Here is a 16,989-nt window from a genome sequence, read left to right as displayed (position 1 = left end):
ACATAGAAAACACTCCAGATACTGCCAGACCTCTTCAGAACACCGCAGTAGTTCTTTGTTAACATTCTATGCTGTAAAATGTCCGGCCAAATCACCATTTACTCGCCCTGGTACGATAATGAGAGGAAACTCAAGGACCCGAAACCTCGCCTGGAGTGGGACGAAGTCTCAGAGTGGGAGGAGGCAAATCTCTGCAACAAGATAACCATCTTCGACTTGCCCCTCGAGTGCCCCTTTCCTCTCACCAACAGACGAAATGCTTGCGCCTTGATCGAAAATTTCATAGACATCGTCAGTTACCACAGGGAACTATTTCCCTACTGGAACAGGCGCGCCATCAAGTACTTTATCTGGCGTGAGATGTTCGTCATCAGGAACAACGACGAGTGGAAAGATTACAGGAACCACCCCCTTTACAAGCACCGTGACGTGTTCTGGCGTTTAGCGAAAAAGCAATTCAGGGATGCAATGGGGCTTGGAACCGCTTTGTTGTTTATCCTCCACGGACTCTACACCAACGACTGGGAACTCGAGTTCCTCTTGAAGGGACAACAGAAACTCATCGATACATACAACATGTGCAATGCCAATATGACGCTGTGGAACAGGGACAAAATGCTCGACATTCTGTTCACTGAGTGTGAATGGCTAAAGGACACGCTCCTCGAAGCGCACATGAAGGAGAAGAAAGAGATGGATGAAGAGTGGGAGCACAGACAAACAAAGACACTCGAAGAAATGGAGGTTTTTATCGAGGAGTTACCAGAGCCTATGGACGAGGACGAAGAAGAAGAAGAAGAAGAAGAAGAAGAAGAAGATGATGATGATGACAATGCTCAAGGGAACGCTCAGAACAACGCTCAAGGTATCAACCAAGGTCTCGAGGTATCAGACAATGTTGTCACGAGGGCCGATTTAAACCAACGGGACGGCCAAACTTTCGCCCAAGAGCTCGAGAAAGAAAACCAAAAGATAGAAAAGGATCTACAGGAATGGTACGCTCAATGTTACGCCCATGGTCTCAATGAAAGTCTCGTACAAAGCATGGCTCAAATACGCAAACTTAACCTGGAGGACGCTCAGTGGGTGGCTGGGCTTCACGCTAAACGTCTCGCTCAACGTCACTTTCAGGATAACAACGAAAGAGAAGCTCGAATTCTTGTTCAAAAGAGATTCCAACAACGTAGTCAACGTCAGGCTCAAATTCACGATCAAATCCGAGCTCAACGTCACGCTCAGGGTCGCCCTCGGGGTCGCCTTCTTCGCCCTCAGGATGAAACTCTGGGTATTGATCGAAATAACACTCAACGTATTGTTCAATATTTCGATCGGGAAACCCTCCAAAATACAATTCGGAATCTCCCCCCGGGAAACACTGAAGATAGCGTTCAAGCTTTCATGAGAGGCGTCTATCAAGAGCTTGTCCAAGGCATGGCACGAAACAGGGCTCATTATGTGCGCACTCAACGCCGCGCTCATCGCACCGTACAGAGGGCCGTTCGAGAGACCACAAAAAACACCGCCAAGGAGAACGGTCAAGAGGGAACCCAGAAAAGCCTCCAAGATTTCACTGCAACGGCGCCTCGTAGTCAACGAACAGACTCGCAGGCTCCTGTAAAGCCAGTCAGTACTGCCGTTCCACCTTTAGGCCCACATCCTACTCTTCCATCGAGGCCAGTCGACGATGATGAGGATATCTATGGTTATAGTGGCGACGAGGCTGGCAATATCAAAAAGGAATAGTGAAGTTGCCGTTCACGTTTCTGCTCCATGACGAAGCCCAGCCTTCAAGTGACTTTTGCAAGGCAGTCTTGGTTGCATGATTAGTGCAAGGGATGTAGGAGCGCTCAAGGATTGCATATGGCTCTGAAGCCAAGTTCAAGCAACACACGGAGTTCACTTTCAAGAAGGTTATTGATGGAAAAAGAAGCGAATACCGAGGATAATGGCAATGGAAATGCCGATGCTGGTGCAGCGATGGGAAGAAATCGTGTATGAGCACAATATTACGTTAAGCTTAATTTAGGGGCAAGATTGGCAGGAACCCAAGTATTCAGAGGCTTTACTACTGAGCCTATGGGCCTCATTATATCAGCCTTTAATTACACAGGATCCATGTGTAAGAACTAAAGCGTTTACAATAACCCCGCGTTCCCAGTTCAACAAAAAGATTGGAAGACGGGTAAATTGTCAATAGTGTAACTTGATAGACTGAGAGAGAACTGACATGTATGACAAGTAGCTAAAGTTCCTCGCTCCAAGTATCTTCGTCATCAATGTATCCCATATGCCGAAACAAGCGCAGTGTCTTCGACGCCTGGGGGTCGCATAGCAATACATCGTGTTCTCTCAGATATTCAGTGACCTCCTGATACACCTTCTCAGATCCGGCTTTCGGGGTAGACAGTTCAATCTCTATAAGGTGAAGCTCCCCAGCTACAACATCATCCAGCTTCGCTTTGTGACCCAGTATTCTCAACTTCCACTTGCCATCTGGGAAAGGCCCGTAGGATACAAGGCCATCCCAGTCAATATCGTCGTACTTTTCTACAAAGCGAACTTGGTCATCGCTCCAGATCTCTTGGGTCGTCTTGTCGCTTAGGAGGTACCGTTGACCACAAGTGAATGGGACGTTGTCTCCGTATCGATCATAGACGCAATGGGCGCCAGGGGGAATGCGCTCTGGTTTCTCATCGAAGCGCACCTTGATGACGGAAAACGGATTTCCTTTGTTCGTCTTTGTACGGAACATGACGCCTTGTTGCGCATGAGTCGGGGGCATAGTGTCGAAATAGGTGATCGGATTGCGTTTGTAGGGTAGGCGAACTTCTTCCCCTAGTTTCTCGAGGACGGCTTCTCCATCACGATCACAAAGTGACCACTGAAGATGTATTTCTTCAACAGTGGCTCGACTCAGAGACGAGGTCACAAACAGTGCAAAAGCAACAAGGCTGTAAAAGTTCATATTGATAGAAATCGATTACAGTGCAGTACCCAAAAGTAACCATACGACATCTACCGAAGAAAGACAAACTGAGAAAGACAGGGACTGACGGACGGGAATTTAAAGAGGAAAAGCAGCCGCAGCAGCAGTTGTACCACTTGGTACAACCATCTAACTCACTGGATGTGTGACGCACATCTCTCTGTCTGTGCACCCCAGTTTGCTTTCGCGACAGTATCAATTACCGCGCATCGTGCAATAAATTCATCATTTTCGCATCTGACCGTGTTGAGGCCTGACTTTGATCGCCGATTGACAGGTGTCACAACCAATTGAGCTGAGGTAGTTGAGCAGCTGACATTTCGATCCGCATCGAGCCGTCCCTTAGCAGGCGGAGATATTCCTTCATGTCAGAACTAAAGTGAAACATTGAAAGATCCTCAAGAAAGCCGGCACAGTTACCGCCGCTTGGCTTCAGCTTCAAGACGTTCAGCGACGTGATTCGCAAAGCAAGTCCTGAATGTGGGTTAACAAGCTGTTGTAAGACAACAGGTGACCATGATGGTGAAAGCAGTATTGCTTTGTGAAATGAGAGCACTATCGGTATATCGACCCTGACAGTACCCCCGGTAATGCGATAAGTGAGTTTCGAAATTAGATCAGTCAGTCATACTTGCAAATCTGAAGATCCGTGAATCTTCAGGCATTGAGAATTGGAGTCGAATATTTCGAGCAATATGGCTTGCGCTGCGATAATGCAGGGAACCGAGCCCAGAAAAAAAGGCTATGAACTATGTCATCGGAAACAAGCCGAATTTTAGGGTCTTGCATGTGGTCCAAGATGATCCGAAGAGCCCTTGTAAGTCAGATCAATCAAAGCAAGCGGATCTCCAACGCATGAGCACAAGCATGAAGTGGAAGGGAACATGCAAGTTATGTAGGGCTGTCGACTAGCCCAAAATCAGATGCTAGGTGTAGATGAGGCCCACATTGACTGACGGAAGCTATCGTGCCGGAGCTACCACGATCACAATAGATAACCAAAAGTAGATTTTTTTCGACATGTGATATTGAGGGGACGAGTGGCCCTAGCCGTGGGGCTTTATAAGTCGCTCACCAAAGACGCAGAGAAACGGCGTTTCAAGAGAATATGCATCTTGTCGTGATCACGATATGCTGAAATGACGCGGCGCAGATGTGGTGAAGATTGAGAGAAAGATTCCCACTGCAGAAGACGAAAAAGATTCGTGAAGAAAAAAATATAGAAATCATGCAAAGTGTTGACGCTTGGCCGGCCACCCTGTGCGACGACCAACAGTTCGCGCAGAGGAACGGGTGCGCTAGGGAGAGGAATGTTGGCGTTGTTCGCTGGTGATCCCTCGAAGATCGTGAGATTTTGTAATGCTGCCATGCGTTGCCGAGCATGCGCAATGAGCCGTTGAATATACTGTCGATCAGGGTTACGCAAGCGCATCCGTCTGCTTGATTTGAGACTTTCAAGGGGGCACAAACGTCTAAATTGATGAATTCATCGCCCATCACTCAGTCATCACTCAACATGCAATTTCCTGACATGTGAAAGTGGCTGTAAATGGGCCATAGACGACTTCAGTGACAGCCTGACAGGGTGCATGCCACGTAGCAGGGGACCCTTGGGGCTGTTGGTTGATCGGTCGATAAGGTAATAGAGCGATTCCGTTAACGTGATGAGGCTACTCCGTAGTTATGGAGCAAATGTCGAAAAAGGAATCGAGCTCGTAGTCACGAGACGGAGCCGCTTTTCTGGAAGCGACATTTATTCTTCCTTCCCTTGAGATCCGAGGCCGGCAGTCGAGCTCATGTCTGATATGAGGTTTAACCGCGGCAGCAGCTGGATTGCCTCTCGCCAAGTCGGCAGCAGAATGAGAGGTCTCTTATCAATGCGAATGCTTCACGTGGCGGCTACATCAAGAGTAATAAAAAGTACCTTTCCCACATATGTATACGCGGACTGCTACCCTGTTACCGAGTAGGGTTAGGGGGGAATAGCTGACAAGTTAAGTGCCTGCCACATGGCTGAGACTTGATGAGGCGATGATTGGTTCCTAGCAAAGGGGAGAGGAGGAATTGCTGAGCCGGCCTGGTTGTTGTTGCTAGGTTGAACAGATAGCTAAGGCTTCATGAAGCCCGAGATAAGACATACGGAGTACGGACTGTGCAGATGAGGATTGGCCTTGGACCGAGCGCTTGCAGACGCAATGCGAGGGAACACAGACTTGGAAAAGCGTCGTGTTGAAACGCACCATGACGAAGATTGAGGTGTATCTGGTCCTCTATTGCATTGCGTTGCGTGGTATTGCACTCCACGGAATTGGCCATTGGCCATTATCTCCGAGGAGAGGCAACGCTTCCACTCACGAAATTCATGCGGCAATTGTCCGAGCCCGCGGGAGAAGCTGATAAGCCGGCTGTAGACAGTGGAGAGATCAAAGTCTCCGAAGTAATAAGTCTCGTTCACTTGAATGTCATTTCGTTCGGAATACCCATAAGGAACACTGGTTGTATGTATCAAGAGCTCACTCATTCATGTTTGATTGGCGCTAAGGATGCGTGGCGTCGATGTAGAATTGCAACAGATGCACTCCTTGATCAGTGATCAGTGAAAGAGGGATTTCTATAGCTCAAGCTCTTTTGTTGGGGAGAGTTGAGTCGAATTGATAATCTTGTTTGGTGTTGGTTATGTTTGGAGTCAGTCAGGGAAGGGAAACGTTATTGCTTGGAGAGTGGGGGGAGGGGCCACTTTCACATGTCATGGAGATCATTCCTGCCCTGCCCTGCCTGCAGGGACGACACTGTCATTAATGACCTTACGCGCCGGGAGCAGCAGGAGCAGGGGTACGTACCTAATTCATGAGCTCCCGTCTTCCTGGGGCGAGCCATTTGATCGAATGGCTGTTGAGGAAAGAGATGAAACGAGGAATGAACACCCAGAGACAGGGCATGCGGCTGAGTCGAACGATTGCCTATCTTTTGACTGTGATGGTGTCACAAAGGCCCAACAGCACCCCACCAATGCCTGTAACTGTACTGACTGATACCTTACTGACTGATACCTGCTGCTAGGTAGATGGTGTTTGATGGGGGCTAAAAGAATTGAAGAGCATGTGGCTAAAGTGTCATTCGAATAACCTCAGGTTAAGTCTCAGCGGAGATGTATTGATATCAATCTTCAATCTCTTCCTTCATTCAGTAACACAAAGAGGGAGACTCAGATAATGAGTTAGCAGAACCTACATGTCCGTCCGTCCAAGCAGGTAGGTACGTCAAGTATCCACCCAGCCCAAAATAGCTTTAAAGATACCTTGTCTAGTACAAGCACATGTTTGCGCATTTGCACATGCAAATTGATTGCTCCCTAACACTCACTCCTCCAAAATCCTCGCGATGGCAAAAAACAGCTGCACCTTGATATTTGCTGTATCGTAAAGGTGGGTTACTTTCCGGAATTTTCTAGCCCCCTACCCAAGCACTACCTACTGACCAGCACTTACAGCTCACCCAAAGCGCATTTATTAACCTAGATAGGCCCTTTCCTCTTCATTTCCCTTTCTTCCTCCGAGTTCTTTTACACCAAAAACTGTAAGTACTTGAGCTTCCATACTGTGGCGTCCCACCAACATCATCTCCCTCATCTCCCTCCCCTGACCTCAGACGTAACGCACACACAGACACACGGACTACCTACTGCTCTCCCCATCTTCCTCGTCCATCTTGTTCTGTTCCCTTTTAGCCTCTGCAGGTCCCCTTCAATTGCGACCATCCCACTTTCCCACCTTCTTCTCTTCCATCTGTTTACCTACCTATCTATCCTACACCATCACATCCCACCTGAAGCTCCTCTGAAAAAAGAAGATTGCCGTTCCTGACTCGAATCCAAGCTTATCTACCACTCGTCATCGAACGTCATCACGATTTCGACAAGCAATTGACTTTATCTCGAACCTTGCGACTTCCACCACTTGCACCGATTCTTTGCGAGCAATCCTAAAACAACTACCATGTCTCACCAAGTTAATGGCGACGTGAGCGCTGCTCAGTATTCTGCCTTCGTCCAGGTAATTGTCGAATAACTCACAACTTTGCGACCCAAACTAACCTGTTTTGCAGCATCTCCTCAACTACCCTGTCATCAGCGACGGCGTCCACACCTTCAAGTCCAACGAATTCGGCCAGCGCTCCATCAAGCTCACCGACGCTGCTTACCAGACCTTCGCCGCTCCCGTCGTCCCCTACTTCGCCAAGCCCTACCAATATGTCTCTCCCTATGTCCAGAAGGTCGACTCCCTAGGCGACAAGACCCTCGACCGTATCGATGAGAAGTTCCCCGTCGTCAAGAAGCCCACCGATGAACTCTACCAAGATACCCGCGCTCTCATCCTCTTCCCAATTCAGAAGGGTCTTGAGGGTAAGGACCACGTCTTCCAGGTCTACAACTCTGAGATCAAGAAGGTCGAGCAAGGTGGCCTCGTCGCGCACGGAAAAGCTGCCGTTACCACCGTCCTCGTCGTTAGCAACGAGACTCTCTCTTGGTTGAGCTCTTTCCTGCATCAGAAGAAGGCCGAGACCACCACTGCCGTCAACGAGAAGATTAACCAGTAAACGTCTCAATCAATGACCATGGCACCGCGAGCCTGATGTGATGACCGTCCTCAGCCGAACCATACCTATACCCCTCCCTGTTTTCATTTTTACTCGGAATTATTTCTTGAAATCATTGCAATTCCCGCTGTTTTTCTTTTCGTTTATCGATTCTCGGAGTTCTGAATGATTTGGGGGCACACGCACCGTTGCAAATCAGCTTATGACTTTCGGAATATCTGATGCGCTTCTTTGGTCGTGCTGCAAACATGATTACAATGGCTGTTTCAGCCTTGAGAAATAAAGGTGTTGAATTCGATGTGCATTTCTCTCTGTCGTGTCTCATCGGCGCAATGCGGGTTGTCTGTCTCCCCTTTCTCTTGTTTCTCTTGTTTCTCTCTTCCCACTTGAGGACTCTTGGCTGATGATGGGGTGGCTGACGCTGACGAGATATGTTGATCAGATGATTGCGTATCCTCGAGATGCGTACGTGAGGAATAGCTCGCGACGGGGGGGTTCAAATCGTCAAAAGGATGTGGACTTCAAAAGACTTGAAAACGACTTAATAGATTTTTTTTGTATTCTCACGTGAAAATTGAGTGTGATTATGGACCCCTGTCTTTGCTGAATGGGTGAGCGATAACGGAATTTGTATGCAATAGGAGGCACAAACATGAAGGGCTGTAACAAAAGAACTTGTCATGATCATGATGCAGTGGTTCTTAATTCCGTTTACCACCACAATGGTACGTGATAGCGCCTAAGCTCACGATCATCTGAAGATTTATGTAGTGCATAATCTGGTAGTGCACAGGAAAGTCTATCGACTTCTGTCAGACTGTCTGAGGAAGCATATAGCCACGGTTGGATCATAAGATAAACATTAACTGAGTGAAGGCTCTCGCTAAGTGTGCTGAAGGAATAATATAATTGGATTAGGTTGGCACTGCGGTTAATCTAGCTCTTCTTTCACTATTACCCAACAGGAGTACATTTCACCATCTGTATATCAACAGTAGCTCTATATGATAGACTCAGCCACGAATATGATGATAGGGCATTAAAGAGCCTCACATAAGAACAAGAAAACCGGTTGCGACATCTGAAATGAGAGCAGCTCATTGGCTTATTCGTTGATCAGACAGGCTTATACAAATCACTGGCCCTCAGACAAATCTGGATAGGCTAAGCGACCGACTTTGCTGTTCAATCATACGTCTTGATCTTCTAAGGACTAAACTTTCGTCGACGACTCCAATTATGCGAGCCCCTGAGAACAGAATATACTGTGAGCAATGGATCTTCAGAGTAGACCGGAGTTCTGCACAGAAGAGCCTTAAGGATGCCCGAAATATCATTATTAAAGATGAACCTAACAAGTAACAAAATGGTATATTCAAACACTAGTACAGATTATCAAACTTGAAGAGCCTCGGAAGGATGGCCGCTGATCTCCAGGAAGACATGGACGTCTAACCCATGTATCAGTGACTTCTCGCATCACCTGAAGGGGAAACAACTGTCTCTTGAGGTCCCTTATGAGCAGGATTGCCGTCGCCTGAGTCACTGCCATCAACGATACCAGCGCTGAGAGCGCCGGCACTGGTTGGGTCGATCGATGCAGAAAATCCATACCATGCCACGACGGCTACACCCAGGATACCACAGATACAGCTGAAGACAAGAGCGACGATACCACGAGGAGTAAATCTTCACAAAGTGTCAGTGCATCAGCCTCGAAAAGCAATGGGAGTGGAGGGACTTACCCAGCAGGCAGAGCCTTGGCAGGTCTATTCTCGTCAGTAAGATCAAGGAAGTTCTCGGTATTAGCAGCCGCATTCCCCTTGGTAGGCATATCAGCAGCGGTACAGGCATCCAGGTGGTTCTTAGGAATCTGGATGGTCTCTTGAAGAGTAAGAGGGTCTTCAACGAAAGTGGCAATGAGACCAGACACTACGTGCCATTCAATGTGGCAATGGAACAACCAAACACCTGAGAAGAGTCAATCATGCGAATTTCTTTTGAAAATGAGTTTTTGGAACATACCTGGATTGTCGGCCTTGAAACGCATAACAATGTTACCGTTGGGATAGATGACAAGAGTATCACGTCGCATAGGAGTTTTGGGCAAATCAGCCTCAGTAACGTTGGCATCGGCCCAAATACCAGCCTCCTCTTCGGAACGGTAGATGGATTGGAATGCGTGTCCGTGAAGATGGAAAGGGTGACGACCAGAATCGAGATTGTTCACGACAATTTGTACGATCTCGTTCTTCTTCAGGACCATGGAGTGTGTGTAAGTGCCATAAACACTTGGGTCTTCGGCGTCCTTGCCTGCGCTGAGGGCGGTATACAGGGTGGGAACCTTGGCCTCGACGTAGGTAATATTGTTGAACCAGGCGTAGTTGGCACCATCCTTGAGGTTTTCCATCTTGACATCAAGAGTAAACTCCTGGTCAGGCTTTCCAAGAATGCCCATCTTGTCGTATGGAACAAGCTTCATGTCATCGTGAGGTTCCAAAGCGTCAACAGTAGCGGCGTCTGGCTTGTCGGCCTTTTCATCATAGACGAGCCAGCCGGTGGCATTGTAGTTCAGATCCGGGGGCAGGACATCAAAAAGAGTCTATATGAAAACTGTCAGCTTTTGCTTCACCATCATTACTAGGCCAGCGGCGCTCACGGTATCCATGCTGGCGACAATTGGGAAGTTCTTGGAAGTGTCCTTTTTGGTGGTGAGCAAAAAGCTGACACGCTGAGCAGCCGAGATGTAGATCATCTCTGCCTCAGCCTCTTCGGTATAGATACCATCGACTTCGACAATGCGCATCTTGTGACCCTCAAACCAGAGATACTGGCCAGCAAAGGCACCTATGTTGATGGTACGGAACAGATAGGTTGTCTCGGGCTTGACAGACATGGTGAAGTTGGTGGTTTCGTTCATCAAGGCATTGTTGGGCACGGGCTCTGCACCTGAAGGGTTGGCCTTGCTCATGAACTTGGGAATCATGGATCGCATCTCGTCATGATACCAATCAGAAAGAGAAAAGATAACCTCTTCATCGTACTTATCCTTGTAGGGGAAATCTTTATCGTGAACAATGAAGGGAGCACGTAGACCGTCAGGGTATTGAGCAGCAGTGTGACTGTGATACCAATAGGTACCTGGTTGCTCGACCTGTGGTGGATATGTTAATTGAATCTTGAGAGGTAGAGAGGGGATCTTGAGCATCCTTACAGTGAAGTTATAAGTGAAGCTGGTTCCAGGAACAATTGGACATTGACTGACGCCGGCAGGGCCATCCATATGAGTAGTGCCGTTCATGTAGAGACCATGAAAATGCAGAGAAGTTGATTGATTGCCCAGGTTATTGTGAGCATTGATGATGACCCGATCACCAATGTCAACCTCGATTGTAGGGATTGGCCACTTGCCATTGATGCCAATGACTGGGCGCTCGAAAGCATTGTCAGGATTAGCTCTGACCCAGCCAATATCAAAATCAAACTTTCTGGTAGCTGCAGAAGCGAGGTGAGGAAGGGCGAGAAGCAGTGCTGCCTCAGCTGATAAAGAGTTGAAAAGCATTTTGAAGGTGTGAGGGCCCAAGTCGTCTCAGCCTCAGCAGCTTGAATTATACAAGATACTACGGTGAGGATGAGAGACAAGATGAAGGGGGAGAGGGACAGGCCCAACAAGGGAGGTATAAGAGCTTGGGAGCTTGCAAGACACTGGAGGGAAGCAGATGACAAGAGGCAAAAGAAGAACTGGGACGGGAACAGATTGAATAGATTAGATGGATAAAACCGGAAGTAGATTGAGTATAAGATGGGGGTTGGTGGGATGATCAATTTACGATATGGACATGGGAAAAAGAAGATGCATGCACAGTTCTTGGTCAGAGTTTGAGTAGCACCAACACCAGAAAAGTAGGTAGTCGAAGCAAAGTGAAGGATCGCCTAAAGATGATCCAGCTACAGAAATGTTTAGTCTAGGTATCTACTAAGGTAACAACCCTTGCAGTTCAGTCCATCCATGCATAGGTACGATGGACATAATTCGGGAAGAATGTCCGACTAGCGAGTCAATTCTGCGGCGCCAAACGTGGTTGACACACAGAAATGAAGCTGGCGCATGATGATTGATAAAAAATGCTGGAATGAGCTGATGAGGGTCAAGGCTTTGGTTTGGTTTGGTTTGGGCTGAACCACAACTGCGGAATCGGCGCGCGTGTGCATGTGCAAGAAGCGAGCTAGAGTGGTAGAGACCGTGAATGTGATCGTTCTAGACGAGCAGGGATCGGCCTACTCTGTATGTACATACAAGATGAGTAGCTGTTGATCCATCGTGGCTTGACAAGGCTTGAAACCATCGAGAAATACCGTCCAAGTGCGAGGTTGAAGGGTTCAGGTGGAGGACTTCATTAACGATAGAAGGCTAGTGGAGACTAGCTCGATTCTACGCCTTTCCTCTTTCAATTAGTGGGATGCTAAATGATGACTCCACTCTGAGCTTCATCTTATCAATCGCAACCTCTTCCTCGTGTTTCTCCTCGTTCAATGCCGCTAGAGCGTCTTGACATATGATTCGCTTCGAAAGAGCCTATCTACCTAGTGTAGACCCTGCCCAGCCAGCCTTAGCCTGCCTGTCCTATGCCAAGCCGGGTCACTCACAGCTATCACAGGCGCTGCAGCCTCTTGGCGATCGGTTCTATCCTCCCGAGACCGAGGATTCTTGGCTCTGTCCGTCCAGTTTCTATCAGAAGCAAAATACATTCCCAGAGTGACGGCTTCTAATCACGTATCTCGATGTCGAAAGAATAACAAGTCCCTGCGAAAAAGGAGCATCTAGCGGCATACCAGAGCCGAAAACCGCAGCCACACGGTCTCGATTTGACTTGGACGATCATGAGTGGGCCCCTTCAACGGTCGAGAAGCCATTCCATGGTTCCAGCAACAAAAGAGTGGTCTGACAAGCCTCTCCAATAAAGCCTCAACATCACAAGCGAACCCGAGATCTTGACGAGCCATGTAACTCTGAAATTTTCAGCCGCGGCGTTCCCTAACTCTAATCTAATCCTTTCTGTTATCTCGCTTAGCTTGCCTTTGTCACCTGTGGTTGCTTCGGATCAGATAATGATTATCTCCTGATCTTTTTGATATGATAACTTTGATCTTGAACCAGAAGGTCATATCACCCTCGACCCTCAGCCGCTTGCCCTGATGCAGCTACATGGGTGCGGCTGAACTCTCTCTACCATCCACCTCGACGGAACATCGCCGCTTCGGAGGGAATGCATTTGAGATTCCACATTTTCCCTTGTCTGAAAGTCCAGGGCTTGCACATCATACTTTCCAGAATACGGTGACTACATACAGATTTTCCGAAAACTACCACAGCTATCCATGTCAAGTCGATACAAGCACGAGCATATCGGCATTTGACTCTCGACTGGGATCCGAGGTCACATTGTGGGGTGCTATGAGACACGGAGCTGTCCTAAGCTTCCACCAATGTAGCTTCTTCAATGAGTCTTCTTCCATTCTTGTCTTGGAGCCGACTTTCGAGTTGTGTGGTTCAGCTTGAAGAAGTGCGTGCACAATGAGGGCCCCAAAGTCACTTCAAGTTAAACGTTAAGCATCAAAATAAGAAACAGCCCAGTTGCGGGAAATCTAGGACATTCACACCCTTAATCTGCAGTCACAGCATTATCTGATTGATTGATTAAGGTCGCCCCATGAGGAAACATCCCACGTTACGGCAATTCCTTGCCGAGCGTCGACGAGCTAACCTTAGCAGCAGCAAGCCACCAACCATCCAACAACCCAAACAAGCCCGATCATGGGCTGCTTTCTGACCATTGCTCCGGTACTCGGTAGCTCGCGTTTCATTCTCGACCAGGTTCTCGTGCTCGATGTTTTTTTTGTTTTTTTTTTTGCATTCCGCGCTTTACTCTGCTGATCCTTGCGGCATCTCAAAAGTGCAACTCGTCTAAGTATACGCTTAGCCAACAAGCTTAGCTTACAAGGTTGTAATGCGGATACTAAATCAGATCGTGTGTCTTTTGATCCCCTGCTCTAGCTTTTTCTTCTCGTAAGAGTAAAAAAGTTATCTGATCGGCAGCCTGTGATGACTGGATCGTTCACAAGCTGCTCCAATCCCAAAACGAACCAAGTGTAACATCAAATCCAATATCTCCGTTACCACACCCTCTTCTTGACAGTCTCATACTTCTCACTTGACTGTATCCCCTTATACTTGAGCTCAAGACAGCTCCTCTCTTATCTTGAGCCCAACACAGCTCTCTCAAGTGACTCAACTGCACAACACAATAATATCAACTGTCTACTGTCAACATGGCTGTAGACGTCTTTGCGGTTCCCGTCTTCCTTGTTGTCTTTCGAGAGACTCTTGAGACAGTCATCATCGTTTCTGTCTTGCTTGCTTTCCTCAAGCAAACCCTTGACGGTCCCAATGGTGACATCAAAGTGTACAAACAGCTGAGACGCCAGGTAAATCAATAGAGATATCCCCTACACCTGCCATGGATACTGACTAGAGTGACAGGTCTGGCTTGGAACGGGCATTGGTTTCTTCATCTGCTTGGTTGTCGCCGCCGCTGTCATTGGTGTCTTCTACACCGTTGGCAGGAACTCATGGGAGAAGAACGAGTACTACTATGAAGGTGCATTCTGTCTCTTTGCATCCCTAATCATCTCCGTCATGGGCGCAGCTCTGCTCCGTATCGGAAAGATGCAGGCAAAGTGGCGAGTCAAGCTGGCAAAGGCTCTCGAATCACCAATTAAAGCTGGTTCCAAGGGATGGTTCAAGCAGTTCGTTGAGAAGTACGCTATGTTCGTCTTGCCTTTTGTCACCGTCCTTCGAGAAGGTATTGAGGCCGTTGTCTTCGTCGCTGGTGTGTCCTTTTCTGCTTCAGCCAAGTCCATTCCTCTCCCAACTGTTGTCGGCCTCTTTGCCGGTTGCTGTGTTGGCTATCTCCTTTACAAGTAAGTGCTACATATACAAGTGCGATGACCTTCAGCGACTAACTGGACTCAGGGGTGGCGCGAGCACCAAACTTCAACTCTTCCTCGTTCTCTCGACCTGCCTCTTGTACCTCGTGGGTGCCGGTCTCTTTTCTCGCTCTGTCTGGAGTTTCGAGATGGCCAAGTGGAACGAGTACATTGGTGGTGAAGCTGATGAGTTTGGAAACGGGCCTGGTTCCTATGATATTGACCAGAGTGTCTGGCACGTCAACGTATGTCTTGATCTGACAAACCTTCCTTCCATATTCTAACAAGTCTTTAGTGTTGTGCCTCCACCGAAGCTATTCAGAACGGCTGGGGTATCTTCAATGCCATTCTTGGCTGGACAAACTCCGCTACTTATGGCTCTGTCATCTCCTATAACCTATACTGGATTTGCGTCATGATTGGTTTCATCGTCATGCGTTTCAAGGAGACACATGGCAGACTGCCTTTCGGAAAGGCTAAGGCTCCTGCCAACGCTGTTGATGATGCCGAGAGCCACGCCAGCTCAACTCCCAAGAACACAGCAACAGAGAAGACTACTACCGCCTAAGAGAATATATGAGAAGAGAGTCGAGGACTCATCTGCAGATGGCTCATTGTATAATTCACTTAGCTTTCTAACGACTCTATGAGTCTAGCTTGGTCTATATCCAATTACACACAACAAGCAAGTCTTGTTCTATATTATCAATTTTCAGGAGTCCAATCCCATTCATCAGCCATGAACATAGCCTTTGCCATTTTGTCTACATAAAGTGCTCCTTCGTAACGTAACCTTTGATCGTTGGCAATGGCACGTGTAAACTGAAACTTTTTGGGGTGATAATCTTTGTCGCCGACAGTGTGTTCTCTCAGAGCTAGCCACGATATTTCAGTCGGCCTCTTCTTCCAATCGGCATACGGTATTGCGATGACACCAGCTGAGAGCATTGACCGCATGTAACTCAGGATTGGTTCCAGTCGAACTCGTAACCCGCAATTCGTATGATGCTTGTCAATTTGATAGCTTGGGCACTGCTGAAGCGTTGAAAGGAGCTCCTCAATCTCGATCATCGCAGTGTCAGGAACCATGTTCAACGACGCTGGGCTGTAGTCGACGAGGAAGAGTAAATTCTTGTTCACCAGGAATTTGAGCATTTGACCAAGCTGGTAAGAGTCACATGCCGCACTCGAGTCATACCCGAGTTTACACTGCCTCTCTCGAGATGAGAACAATGCAAGGAAATGCCGTTGGACAGAGGAGACGGTGTTGAGGATACGATCACGCCTGTGCCGTAGCTCCTCTGGAGAAGAATTAGCATTGTATCTGCGCCTCGGGCCTCATATGTTTACTTACCCTCTAAGCCATCAGGCAGATTCCACCATGCAGCAGTCATATCAGCATCGGTATCATAAAACTCACTCCAGAGACTTGATCCTCGCATAATGAGTTCTCGAGTTGACTGTTGCAGGCGCATGGGTTGTCCCAATAGCCACGCGACCAGAACCTTTTGGCGCAAGACCTGTTCTGTCTCTGTAGGTCGTCCATCGTCACTGCGCAGAGGTTTGTTTGACGTCAACGGCCATTTAAACTTGAGGTCTGTGTTCAGAACCCGAGCAACAGCTGCCACGCAATCGAAGCGATCAGCAACGATTGCTAGCGTGGTTACGTATGACATGGTTCCACGTGAAGTCCTTGTTGGCCGCTGGTGTATGATATTCAGAATATCTTCCATGGCTTTTTCACGACCAGCCGCTTTGGTTGCATCGTCATCGTCGGTAATGGGAATCCAGGGTAAGTCCTCGACATCTGCCTCGTTGACATTGATCTTAAGCTGGGCAAGCCTCTCATGTGTATCCGAGATAAGCTTGGCTTCCCTAAATTGAGAGTTCGATAAGAGATTCGAAAAGTACTTTGAGTGTTTTTTCAAAGCTCCCAGATTGACCCGATATGCCACCCGGACTTTTGACTTCAAAGACGAGCGATCAGGGGGCTGAGTGCCAGCTTTTCTCCTGGCAGCAAGCTCAGCCTTGCGAGTTTTGTTGAGAGTACTGACGGAAGTCTCAAAGGTTACATCCAAGACAATTTCACCAGCGGGATCGATTTCTACCAAGGGAGGCACATCTTTCTTAGAAGCCTCTGACCCGTCCGCCTCGGCGGATGTTGTAGTCCCAGACTCGCCCATTTGCTAGATGATGGATTTCTGTCGACATGGAGATGTCAGTCAGCCTGTGTAGAGGCCTAAAGTACTGAAAGGCCGAATGCCGTGTGTTGATAGGTGGTGTTCAGTTGAAGAAAAAGTCTTTAAAGCGTGCTGTCCAATAGTGAAAATGATAAGATCTCAGGCTCTGCCTGGTTGGGATGACGTCCAAAAAAGGTAGCCCGAGTACGTACCCCGCCACTGTGATGTTAAAATCCGAAT

General features: G+C 48.0%; 7 protein-coding genes across 11 annotated transcripts; 4 read left to right on the top strand and 3 right to left on the bottom strand.

Annotated features, from left to right (window-relative positions):
• Window positions 1-78: 78 nt before the first annotated feature.
• Window positions 79-1,743, top strand: FVEG_04841 (hypothetical protein; the record flags this gene model as incomplete). The annotated part of the gene is made up of 1 exon (XM_018892753.1): window positions 79-1,743. The coding sequence occupies one exon, from the start codon at window positions 79-81 to the stop codon at window positions 1,741-1,743; it is 1,665 nt and encodes a 554-aa protein (XP_018749496.1).
• Window positions 1,744-2,173: 430 nt separating this feature from the next.
• Window positions 2,174-4,445, bottom strand: FVEG_04840 (hypothetical protein). Of its 3 annotated transcripts, XM_018892752.1 has the most exons (3): window positions 3,934-4,438; window positions 3,618-3,800; window positions 2,174-3,460 (listed from the first exon to the last, which is right to left on the bottom strand). In XM_018892752.1, the coding sequence occupies exon 3, from the start codon at window positions 2,963-2,965 to the stop codon at window positions 2,243-2,245; it is 723 nt and encodes a 240-aa protein (XP_018749495.1). In that variant the 5' UTR covers window positions 2,966-3,460; window positions 3,618-3,800; window positions 3,934-4,438; the 3' UTR covers window positions 2,174-2,242. The 3 variants fall into 3 exon arrangements, with proteins under 3 accessions (XP_018749495.1, XP_018749494.1, XP_018749493.1); XM_018892751.1 differs by having other exon boundaries at window positions 3,618-4,445; XM_018892750.1 differs by having other exon boundaries at window positions 2,174-3,800.
• A 1,677-nt stretch (window positions 4,446-6,122) lies between these two features.
• Window positions 6,123-8,680, top strand: FVEG_04839 (hypothetical protein). Of its 3 annotated transcripts, XM_018892748.1 has the most exons (4): window positions 6,123-6,411; window positions 6,509-6,562; window positions 6,862-7,038; window positions 7,091-8,505. In XM_018892748.1, exons 3-4 carry the CDS (start codon window positions 6,982-6,984, stop codon window positions 7,580-7,582), a joined length of 549 nt encoding a protein of 182 aa, XP_018749491.1. In that variant the 5' UTR covers window positions 6,123-6,411; window positions 6,509-6,562; window positions 6,862-6,981; the 3' UTR covers window positions 7,583-8,505. The 3 variants fall into 3 exon arrangements, with proteins under 3 accessions (XP_018749491.1, XP_018749490.1, XP_018749492.1); XM_018892747.1 differs by having other exon boundaries at window positions 6,477-7,038; window positions 7,091-8,680; XM_018892749.1 differs by lacking the exon at window positions 6,123-6,411 and having other exon boundaries at window positions 6,419-6,562; window positions 7,091-8,680.
• Window positions 8,681-8,838: 158 nt separating this feature from the next.
• On the bottom strand, window positions 8,839-11,959 carry FVEG_04838 (hypothetical protein). Its single transcript, XM_018892746.1, has 5 exons — window positions 10,797-11,959; window positions 10,242-10,736; window positions 9,608-10,184; window positions 9,328-9,553; window positions 8,839-9,271 (listed from the first exon to the last, which is right to left on the bottom strand). Exons 1-5 carry the CDS (start codon window positions 11,142-11,144, stop codon window positions 9,046-9,048), a joined length of 1,872 nt encoding a protein of 623 aa, XP_018749489.1. The 5' UTR covers window positions 11,145-11,959; the 3' UTR covers window positions 8,839-9,045.
• Window positions 11,960-12,558: 599 nt separating this feature from the next.
• Window positions 12,559-13,293, top strand: FVEG_15552 (hypothetical protein). The gene has a single exon (XM_018904691.1). It carries the CDS (start codon window positions 12,789-12,791, stop codon window positions 13,140-13,142), a length of 354 nt encoding a protein of 117 aa, XP_018749488.1. The 5' UTR covers window positions 12,559-12,788; the 3' UTR covers window positions 13,143-13,293.
• Window positions 13,294-13,467: 174 nt separating this feature from the next.
• Window positions 13,468-15,349, top strand: FVEG_04837 (high-affinity iron transporter). The gene is made up of 4 exons (XM_018892745.1): window positions 13,468-14,068; window positions 14,124-14,563; window positions 14,616-14,814; window positions 14,865-15,349. Exons 1-4 carry the CDS (start codon window positions 13,913-13,915, stop codon window positions 15,135-15,137), a joined length of 1,068 nt encoding a protein of 355 aa, XP_018749487.1. The 5' UTR covers window positions 13,468-13,912; the 3' UTR covers window positions 15,138-15,349.
• On the bottom strand, window positions 15,145-16,882 carry FVEG_04836 (hypothetical protein). The gene is made up of 2 exons (XM_018892744.1): window positions 15,924-16,882; window positions 15,145-15,870 (listed from the first exon to the last, which is right to left on the bottom strand). The coding sequence occupies exons 1-2, from the start codon at window positions 16,750-16,752 to the stop codon at window positions 15,275-15,277; spliced, it is 1,425 nt and encodes a 474-aa protein (XP_018749486.1). The 5' UTR covers window positions 16,753-16,882; the 3' UTR covers window positions 15,145-15,274.
• Window positions 16,883-16,989: the final 107 nt, after the last annotated feature.

The sequence above is a fragment of the Fusarium verticillioides genome, chromosome 4 (genome assembly GCF_000149555.1).
Source record: "Fusarium verticillioides 7600 chromosome 4, whole genome shotgun sequence".
NCBI classification, from domain to species: Eukaryota; Fungi; Ascomycota; class Sordariomycetes; order Hypocreales; family Nectriaceae; genus Fusarium; species Fusarium verticillioides.
Note: the sequence above shows the minus strand (reverse complement) of the source record. Positions and strands in the feature narration are given on the sequence as shown.